Genomic DNA, 10,348 nt, shown 5'->3' with positions numbered 1-10,348 from the left:
TGACAGTTGAGACAAATGTTATTTCCACAAGAAGGGTAAGATGACCTCTACTCAGGGCTCTTCTCCCTCAGAGATACTCCTCTCCTCCAGAGATAGGGCTGTGGATTCCTATCTTCCAGGTGGATGAGGCATTGTCCACCCATTCCCCTTTGTTTAACTACTTGCTAATGCAGGCCAGAGGCTGGCTGGGCTCTAAGGCTCCTTCCTGGCCTGGAACATTAGGGTTCCTGCAGCCATGGAGCTTCAGCACCGCAGGCGTGGACAGCTCCAGGGCTCAGGCTCAGGGCTCTGATCTGCAAGAAAAGAACCTGGCAGGAGCATCAATCAAGATTTCATTCAGAAACCATTTGGCAGTTGGAGATGGTTTGTGAGGGAGCACATCTCTGTTGTGAGGCATTGTGTGTCTCTGAAGTATCCTCTGTGTTGTGTCTCAGGCGTCCTTGTCCTGTCCTGGTACCCACCTGGCATGGCTGATGATAACGGGGAACCTTCAGATGACCTGGTGCCTGCCATTCTGGACACCGCCCATCAGTACAACATCCAGGTGAGTCTCCAGGAAGAGGTCAAATGCTCTCTAGCCCATGCTGGAGATGTCCCTTCCTCCACCACAGGGATGGCGCCTCTTGGCATTAGTCCAGGTACACATATACATAGTAAATGTGATGCTGGGAGATAGGGATCTAATAAATACTGCCTGTGTCACTCTTTATTTTTTGAATTCTGGAAAAAATACTTTGGGGAAAATAAATAGAGGATAAATGGGAGACTAAATAAATATCACTTGGAAGAGAAGAGAAAGGCAAGGGAGAAAGGGAAAGATATACTCAATTGAATGCAGAGTTCCAGAGAATAGCAAAAAGAGATAAGAAAGCCTTCTTAAATGAACAATGCAAAGAAATAGAGGAAAATGATAGAATGGGAAAGACTAGAGATCTCTTCAAGAAAACTGGAGATATCAAGGGAAGATTTCATGCAAGGATGGGCATGATAAAGGACAGAAATGGTAAGGACCTAACAGAAGTAGAGGAGATTAAAAAAAGGTGGCAAGAATACACAGAAAAACTATGAAAAAGTCTTAATGACTCAGATATTCACCATGATGTGGTCACTCACAGAGAGCCAGACAGCCTGGAGGGTAAAGTCAAGTGGGCCTTAGGAAGCATTACTACGAACAAAGCTAGTGGAGGTGATGGAATTCCAGTTGAGCTATTTCAGATCCTAAAAGACAATGGTGTCAAAGTGCTGCACTCAAAATGCCAGCAAATTTGGAAAACTCAGCAGTGGCCACAAGACTGGAAAAAGTCAGTTTTCTTTCCAATCCCAGAGAAGAGCAATACCAAAAAAATGTTCAAACTACCATACAATTATGCTCATTTCACAACTGAAGTGACTTAGCAGCAGCAGCAGCACATGCTAGCAAGGTACTTCTCAAAATACTTCAAGTTAGGCTTCAGCAGTACATGAACCGAGAACTTCCAGATGTGCAAGCTGGATTTAGAAAAGGCAGAGGAACCAGAGGTCAAATTGCCAACATTCATTGGATCATGGAGAAAGCAAGGGAATTCCACAAAAACATCTACTTCTGTTTCATTGACTATGCGGAAGCCTTTGACTGTGTGGATCACAACAAACTGGAAAATTCTTAAAGAGATGGGAATACCAGACCACCTTACCTGTCACCTTGAGAAACCTGTATGCAGATCAAGAAGCAACAGTTAGAAGCATACATGGAACAATGGACTGGTTCAAAATTGGGAAAGGAGTACATCAAGGCTGTATATTGTCACCCTGCTTATTTAACTTCATGCAGAGTGCATCATGTGAAATGCTGGGCTGGGTGAGTCACAAGCTGGAATCAAGTTTGCCGGGAGAAAGATCAACAACCTCAGATGTATATACAGATGATATCACTCTAATGGTAGAAAGTGAAGAGGAACTAAAGAGCCTCTGATGAGAGTGAAAGAGAAGAGTGAAAAGCTGGCTTAAACTTCAACATCCAAAAACTAAGATCATGGCATCTGATCCCATCACTTTATGACAAATAAAAGGGGAAAAAGTGAAAACAGTGATGGATTTTATTTTCTAGGGCCCCAAAATCACTGCAGATGGTGACTGCAGCCATGAAATTAAAAGATGCTCGCTCCTTGGAAGAAAAGCCATGACAAACCTAGACAGAATATTAAAAAGCAGAGACATTATTTTGCTGACAAAGTTCTGGATGGTCAAAGCTATGATTTTTCCCATAGTCATGTACAGATGTGAGTGTGGGACCATAAAGAGGGCTAAGTGCCAAAGAATTGATGCTTTCAAACTGTGGTGTTGGAAAAGACTCTTGAGAGACCCTCAGACTGCAAGACCAAGCCAGATCAAACTTCTTTCCGCAGTTTCAGGCAGCTAGTGCCGATCACTGGGAGCTGGCACATTAAGTTGAAATCTATTAGCTTGCAATAGCCCATTGGAATGATTCCTAAGGCTCTGCTGTGGGAGGTGGAGAAACTTCTCACTTCTCTTTTTTGGGCCTGAAGGGCAGTGATTGCTTTTATTTCCATTATGCCCACCACTGCCAGGTCTCTCCTGAACGCTGCCTCTTCCTCAGGCCATGGCTGGAGCACAGGCTTTGTAGGTTTTGCCCCTGGACAGACGCTCACCTGACCAATGTCCCTTGTGTCTGTGGCAGGTGGCCTTCCACATCCAACCCTACAAGGGCCGAGATGACATCACTCTGCATGACAACATCAAGTACATTATTGACACGTAAGGCTCCAAGGCTTGGATTTTGGTGGGGATCAAAATGGGGGCAGGGATAGGTTTGGAGGTGTAGGTCAAGAGACAAAAGGGCAGAATGCCTGTGTCCCCAGCATCTAAAAAGAGTGAAACAGTACTGGGCTTGGAGACAGCAAGCTGGGATTGCATTCTGGTTCTGTGGTCTCCATATTGTGATCAGAAGCAAGCCTCTTAACCTTTGAGCCTTGTGAGAGTTGTTTAGTCACTAAGTCATGTCTGACTCTTTTGTAACCCCATGGATCACAGCCTGCCAGGTTCCTGTCCATGGGATTCTTCAGGCAGGAATATTGGAGGGTTGCCATTTCCTTTTCCAGGGGATCTTCCTGACCCAGGGATTGAAACTGCATCTCTTGCATTGGCAGGCGAGTTCTTTACCATGGAGCCACCAGGGAAGCCCTTTGTGAGAGTTACATAAGCTAATATATGTGAAAAGTGGCTTGTAAATGGCTTGCATCTATCATTCATTCATTCATTAAAAAAATATTTATCAAGTCCCTTCCAGTGTCCAGGCACTGTCCTAAGTCCCAGTTGTTTAGCAAATGTGTAGGGCTAGCAGAGTTTACAACCTAGTGTGTGTTTGGGGTACAGTGGAGCAGACAGTAGTTATAGACAACAAAACAAATAGTGATCCATACTGTGAAAAAGTAATAACAGAATAAAGCAGAGTAATGTGTTAAGAATGTGCTCAAGAAATGGCTTTAGAATGAGTGTTCAAGTGAGCTTCTCTAAGACATGTGAGCCAGCACTTAAATGAGGAGTCAGCTGTGCAGAGATCTGGGACAGACAGAAAACACCATGAAGAGGGCTGTCAGATGCAAAGGGCATCCGATGGGACAACTCTTGACAGCAGCCAGTATAACTGGAATGTAGAGGTAGATGGGGTCATAGCAGGAATGGAGGTGGGCAGGGCACATCAAGTGGGTGGGGCTTTGCTGGTCTCGGTAAGGAGCGGTGAGATCTGATTCACACTTTAAAAAGATACTGGATTAAGCACAGCCAAAAAATGAATAAATAAGAGGCTGGATTATAGGGAGATGGAAGTAGGAGCCTGGAGACCAGTTAGGTGGCTGTCAGTATAGTCCAGATGGAAGATGGTGGAGCAGGGATAAGTGGTTGTAATTTGTTGTGTTAATCACTCAGACTCTTGGCAACCCCCATGGACTGTAGCCCGCCAGGCTCCTCTGTCCACAGAATTCTCCAGGCAAGAATACAGGAGTGGGTTGCCATTCCCTTCTCCAGGGGATCTTCCCAACCCAGGGATCAAACCTGGGTTTCCCACATTGCGGGCAGATTCTTTACCGTCTGAGCCACCAGGGAAGTCCTGGGACAGGGAAGTGAGGCTTCAATAGAGGAATGACAAAGCTGGGGGGAGAGAACTGGGTTCTTGCTTAGAGGCATGATGAGTCCAACTGTGGAGTCCAGCTGGATCCAAAATTGTGCTTGGGATCAGGAAAGGTCTCATGCATGGCCAGTCCTCCGGGTGTGTGGGCTTCTTTCCTCTTAGGCTGCTGGCTCAGCCTTTTCTTCTTCCTGCTCCTCAGGTATGGCTCCCATGGTGCATTTTACCGCTACAAGAACAGCATGGGTAAGAGCCTCCCGCTCTTTTATATCTACGACTCCTACCTGACGTCCCCTGAGGCCTGGGCCCACCTCCTGACACCAAACGGGCCCCACTCAATCCGCAACACCCCCTATGACGGGGTCTTCATAGCACTGCTGGTGGAGGAGGGCCACACCCATGACATCCTGGCTGCTGGGTTTGACGGCATGTACACCTACTTTGCCTCCAACGGTTTCTCCTTCGGCTCCTCCCATCAGAACTGGAAAGCTGTGAAGAACTTTTGCGATGCCAACAACCTCATGTTCATTCCCAGCGTGGGGCCTGGCTACATTGACACCAGCATCAGGCCTTGGAACAACCACAATACGCGGAACAGGGTCAATGGCAAGTACTACGAGACAGCCCTGCAGGCAGCCCTGACTGTGAGGCCTGAGATTGTCTCTATCACCTCTTTCAATGAGTGGCACGAGGGCACCCAGATTGAGAAGGCCATTCCCAAGAAGACGCCGACTCGGCTGTATTTGGACTACCTGCCTCATCAGCCCAGCCTGTACCTGGAGCTGACGCGCCGCTGGGCGGAGCACTTCATCAAAGAGAAGGAGCAGTGGCTGATGTGAGGTGCCTCGGAGCCAGGGCGGGAGGTGCTGAATCCCAGCCTCTCTGGAAGATGGCACCACAGGGGGCTCGGCTGAGGTTATAGGCACTTGCTCCCGAGTCAGCAGCTAGGTGCTTCTGGGCCCATCAAGTCAGGGCCCATGGGGAACAGAGCTAGTTCCTCAGGCAGGTGGGTGTCCTGCAGGGACGGGAAAACTAGGGGGTGTTCCAGAGTGGGAACCCCAGGGGCTGGCAGGGGACTGCACTTAGCCCCAGGCAGCTCCACGTCGTCAGTCAGAACACTTTAAACAATTCCTTCTAGCTTGGAACTCAGCTGGTTGGTGTTGTGGAGTCACCAAGTCACTGCTCACAGAAGGGTGTCAGGGCTCTGGGCCAGCATGCACCTGCTCTTCTGCCAGCCTGTCGTCCCTCCCCAGGCCCTCCCTCCCACATCGGCTGTCTTCCCCAAGTTAAGAACCATACTAAGACTTTATAAAAGGGAACATTCTCAGTTTAAGCTCTTCCCAGTAGATTCCCAGACCTGATTATCAGGATATAATCCTGAGCATTCGCACATTTATTCAACACACCCTCGGCGAGCACCTTACCACGTGCCAGGTGCTGGGGGAAAACCTGACCAGGAATGGTTCCTGTCTTCCTAAACGTACAGGAGCCAGCTTTCCTTTTTCCTTCTTTGGTGTGGCCTTGTAGCTAGTGCCTGAGCACAGCTATGAGTTTTTCCTTTTATCAGCTTTGCCCGCTGCTGGGAGTTCACTTCATTTTCCTCGAAGAAAACACCTCTGTGCTCCAGAGCTTTCACTTTCCTAGATGATTATTTAGCTCCAGGAGAGGACTAGGACACTCCCCATCCCCATTAGCTGCCTGAATTGAATGAGGCCCACTCACTAGAGCCGTTTTCAGTGCTACTGTGATTTGTATTAAATATGACGTGTTGTTCCTATTCTCCAGCCAGGTTTCCTTTTGCTCCTTCACGTCAACAAACTCTGACCCCTCAGTCAGATTCTGTGATGAACTGCCAAGTGGGATGGGCTGGCTACCACATTAACACAATGGAAAAGCCGAGTTTGCTTAAGAAATTAGTAGTTTCAACAAGACTTTTAGAGGGAATATTTAGCAAACCAAGGCTTATTTACAAACCAATATGCTAATTGCAGGGATCCTCAAAGCAGGCCCTGGGACACCCTCTTGTCAAGATTCTTAAGATCTACTTGAAAACATACATTCGAAACCACTGTATTGAGTTTATGGGCTTAAGACTGAATCCTAATTCTGAGAACTGGGATGTGAGCGGGGAGGGGAGGAAGTGGGCCCTACTGGTCACCACAAGGACTCCCCAGTACCTGTTTAGTAACAGGTACTAAACCCCACCAATGGGTGGGGCAGGCTTGGTCACTTTGCTGTGATTCAGTTGGGGAAAGAAACCAAGGCAGGCAGGGACAAGTGAAAAGGGCTGGATGGTGACCTGGAGTAATTTACAAGGGAGTGACAATGAGGCTTCATCTCACACATACACATTTTTAAAGACACTACGGTCAGACCAGGGGGAAGGGGCAATAATTCTCACACACTGCTGATGGTAATGCAACTTGATTGAGTTCTTTTGAAGGCTAACCTGTATCAAGAGCCATAAAAATGTCCATGTACTTGGACCCAGTAATCCTACACCAAGGAAATAATTCAAAAGAAGAAAAATAAAACATTTACAAAGATGTTTAATAGCATTCTTTTCTATTAACGAAAAAACAAAGTTCAAATGCCCAACAATAATTATGTTTAATACTTTATATATATAAATGCTGCAGAGTGGACACTGGATTTAAATAAAGGTATTACAGGTATAAATCACAATTTGTATTATGAATAAATAAGGAAAAAGTGGCTAAAAAAAAGATTTTCCAACATTCTTTAATAATTTGGACACCCCTCCCCAACCGAGCTTACTTCCCATCATTAGACCGAAATGATGACTCTGCCAGGCAATTACAGCACAGAACCAGCCCTGGTCCAGAGGAAGCAGTGTTTGGCCTATGGCTCCACAGGTTTTATCCTAATCTGGTTCCAGCTTCAGAAGCACAAAGTGCCTTTGGTCTCCTGAGACTCTTAAAGAAGCATCAACTGATGCACTAGCTGATTTGGACCTTAAATGCCACTACCCCCCAGAGAAGAGGCTCTCATTAGATTGCAAACTGGTTATTTTTCAAAAATCAAAGGAAGAAGAAACCTGTTATCTGAACCAGGCCAAACTAGGAATGGACTTAAAATTTCTATTCACCTTTTAGCTAATATAGGAAATTATAGATACTCCCAAACCAGGTGTGAGGCTTAACCAGCAGCTTCTGAGTTCTGGTCTCTACAGTTCAGAAAGAAACTCTGCCTTAAAAGGTCAGACTACTAACACTGTAGCCCTAGCAGCCTCTGCAAATGAGGCCTTGCCAACCACCAGCAGTCGGACACATAGTGTCCAGCACCAGCCCTTGGGCCTTCCCTCCTCCAGAGTGTCACCAGCAGGATCCATGTGAGGGGAGCAGCCCATACTCCCGGAGGATGGCTGAAGTACTTTCAAGGGCACTGGGGAGGAAATGGAGGACAAGTTAGGGTGTGACTTCTTAAAGCCCCGAGCCCACCAGAGTCTGGACATCAGGGACCTCTAAACTCTTTGTAATATGCTCTGTTCATCAAACCCGTGATGGACCCTTTGAATCCTGAAAAAGCCAGAAAACACTAGCAAACTTAGTTCCACTCCACCCACCAGCTCTCCAAACTTCCCATCCCACTCAGGGCAAGATAGGAGGGGCAACTTTTTTTTTCCCTCCTGGTCAAGGCACTTTTGTAAATTGCATTTCACAACCCCCGCTCAAATCCTACCCCTGTGCCACAGGAAAAAAAAAAGAGACTCACCAACCAGGACGAATGATGCCAAACTTCCCAGGCACAGACAAGTCAACCACAGTTGAGCCTAGTCGACACTCTGGGCTCTGGCCGTCCCCAATTGGTCCCCCATCAATGATCAAGGACAAGTGAGGCCACAGGTCCTGGAATTCCTGAGAAGAGGGAGAGGCATCTGCAATGTCACACACGCACAAGGCATATACGCAGAGGCCACACAGCTCTAAAGCAGCAGGCATCTTCCTCTAAGCAGGGGAAGGAAACTCAGGGTCAGCTGTAACAAAGACACCGCATTTGTACCCAGGATACCACATCCTATGAGGTTTGGAGCTCCCCCACGTTAGCACCCCAAGGAACACCTATTGAGAGCTTAAAGACAATCTTGCTATGGCAAGAGGAAATTCCACACACTGCTTCAGTTTGGGAGGGAGGAGTAAAATGACTGAAGACCTCAGTGGGAATCCAAAGCTGTAGGCTCTACCCTTGACTTTCCACCAAACTCTGTGACTGTATGCAAGTTATTTTATCCAGGGCTATAAAAGGGCTAGACTGGATGGTCACTAAAGGTCCCTCCAGCCCTACCACTCTAATCCTGAATCTCAGCAGAACTCTGGATCAGGGTAGCAAAGAGAAAACAGGTGGACTCAGCAAGTGCATGCCATTGGCACTCAATCCCTGGGCTGTGGAAAGGAGCTTCCCTTCAGAGCTGTGGACTGAATTGTTAAATGGCCTAGCTTGTAGCAGAGCTAAGAGAACAGAAAAAGGAGTCCCTGGGATAAGTGACTTAACTTTTCAGTCTTCTGCTGAGGCGGGGAGCGGGGGAGAGAAAAAAACATACTTATTATGTCTCTTATTGTTAAAAAGACACTACTGGAAAAAAAAATCAATTCTCCCCCTTGATTCTCCAACTTTAAAACTTTTCTGAGGTTATTCTGGATTTCTCCCACCTCTGCCAAATGGGCACACTTCCTACTATTAACCCAAAAGGGTGGCTTTCCTGCCAGGCAATTCCAGTGAACCATCATCATCCGCCCCCCGCCCCGCCATGCCCTGTTCAGAGGAAACTGTGGCCTGGCTGATGTTTCTGCAGGGAGGACTGGGTTTACTCTCACCTCAACATTCAGAGAGCTGGACTGGGAGCTGAGGTTGGCACTGGTGAGAGCGAGTGGCCCCCCAAACATCTGGGCCAAGTCCTGCATGAAGGCGTGGTCAGGAATCCGGATGCCTACAAGCTATGAGGCAAGGAGAAAGGAGTCATAAAAAGGTTGGAAGGGGTGGGGAATGGGCCTGGCATGGATCCTAGCGAAAGCCAATGGCAGGACACAAGAGAAAATCTGACTCACAGGAGTGAAAGGATTCAGGTCCTTGTTGAGCTCCTCTGAGCGTTCCATCACCAGGGTCACTGGTCCTGGCAACAGGTCCTTCAGGAGCCCCTCAGGTACTCTCACGTGGCAGTACCTGGGAAACAAGGGGGCGCAAATCCAACCAAATGAAAGGCACTGCTGGTCCTATTCCAGAACCTAGGAAGATCTAGGAAAGGTGACCTGAGGAACTACAGTGGGATCCGCCTGTCTCCCCTTTCACCCCCAAGAGCTTGAGCAGAAAGCAGGGCTCCAGAGGAGCACCCCAGGCTTGGATCCCACAGGTCTCTAGTCTGGGAGACTACAACAGCTGCACCGCTACCGCGCTCCGAGTTTTATTTTCTACAAAGTACTCCCTCTGTTAATTTAAGCTACCGTGCTCCCCCTTTTTTCTTAAGCCGTAGGAGTACCCCCACCCCAGTATCACAAAAAACGCCAGGACAATAGGGCCTCCGCCTGCCTCTTTCCGGAGAAGGCAATGGCACCCCACTCCAGTACTCTTGCCTGGAAAATCCCATGGACGGAGGAACCTGGTAGGCTGCAGTCCATGGGGTCACTAAGAGTCGGACACGACTGAGCGACTTCACTTTCACTTTTCACTTTCATGCATTGGAGAAGGAAATGGCAACCCACTCCAGTGTTCTTGCCTGGAGAATCCCAGGGACGGGGGAGCCTGGTGGGCTGCCGTCTATGGGGTCGCACAGAGTCGGACACGACTGAAGCGACTTAGCAGCAGCAGCAGCAGCAGCTGCCTCTTTCAGCGCCGAGTCCTCGATCACGTTCAAGGCCTGGCAGGCGCTAAGTGCTCCATACACATTTCCAGTTCCGGATTCCTGGGTGAGCCTGGACAAGCCCCTCCCGCTCTCTGCGCCTCAGTCTCCCAAGCCTGTCACCGGAAACCCCTCCCGCGGTGCCGCCCCCAGCGGGGCCGGGTCGGGGCGGCCTCACCTGTAGACGTCGGCCACGCGGCCCAGGCATACGGCCAGCGGCTTGGTCTCGTTGCGGCCCTTGACACGGTACACGGCGCCCAGTGCTTCCGAGCAGCTCGCCGAGCAGGCCAGGCCGTACAGCGTATCGGTGGGGACGGCCACCACGGCGCCTGCGCGCAGCTCGGCCACGGCGGCCCGGAGCGCCTCGGTCC

General features: G+C 48.7%; 2 protein-coding genes across 2 annotated transcripts; one reads left to right on the top strand and one right to left on the bottom strand.

Annotated features, from left to right (window-relative positions):
- Positions 1-473: 473 nt before the first annotated feature.
- Positions 474-6,669, top strand: MANEAL (mannosidase, endo-alpha-like). Its single transcript, XM_010862771.1, has 2 exons — positions 474-544; positions 4,326-6,669. Exons 1-2 carry the CDS (start codon positions 474-476, stop codon positions 4,960-4,962), a joined length of 708 nt encoding a protein of 235 aa, XP_010861073.1. The 3' UTR covers positions 4,963-6,669.
- On the bottom strand, positions 6,656-10,342 carry YRDC (yrdC N(6)-threonylcarbamoyltransferase domain containing). Its single transcript, XM_010862772.1, has 5 exons — positions 10,156-10,342; positions 9,190-9,304; positions 8,959-9,078; positions 7,859-8,001; positions 6,656-7,528 (listed from the first exon to the last, which is right to left on the bottom strand). Exons 2-5 carry the CDS (start codon positions 9,235-9,237, stop codon positions 7,459-7,461), a joined length of 381 nt encoding a protein of 126 aa, XP_010861074.1. The 5' UTR covers positions 9,238-9,304; positions 10,156-10,342; the 3' UTR covers positions 6,656-7,458.
- Between the last annotated feature and the right edge of the window lie 6 nt (positions 10,343-10,348).

Source organism: Bison bison, unplaced genomic scaffold (genome assembly GCF_000754665.1).
Source record: "Bison bison bison isolate TAMUID 2011002044 unplaced genomic scaffold, Bison_UMD1.0 scf7180017864484, whole genome shotgun sequence".
In the NCBI taxonomy this organism is placed as follows: domain Eukaryota; kingdom Metazoa; phylum Chordata; class Mammalia; order Artiodactyla; family Bovidae; genus Bison; species Bison bison.
Note: the sequence above shows the minus strand (reverse complement) of the source record. Positions and strands in the feature narration are given on the sequence as shown.

Bases quoted from the DNA above. Each gene is read 5' to 3' on its own strand.
- MANEAL (XM_010862771.1), top strand. From the start codon at position 474: ATGATAACGGGGAACCTTCAGATGACCTGGTGCCTGCCATTCTGGACA. The intron at 545-4,325 runs GTGAGTCTCCAG...CCTGCTCCTCAG, and splicing joins CCCATCAGTACAACATCCAG to GTATGGCTCCCATGGTGCAT.
- YRDC (XM_010862772.1), bottom strand. From the start codon at position 9,237: ATGGAACGCTCAGAGGAGCTCAACAAGGACCTGAATCCTTTCACTCCT. The intron at 8,002-8,958 runs GTGAGAGTAAAC...CCCTCTTCTCAG, and splicing joins CCAGCTCTCTGAATGTTGAG to GAATTCCAGGACCTGTGGCC. The intron at 7,529-7,858 runs GTGAGTCTCTTT...TTTCCTCCCCAG, and splicing joins GGCATCATTCGTCCTGGTTG to TGCCCTTGAAAGTACTTCAG.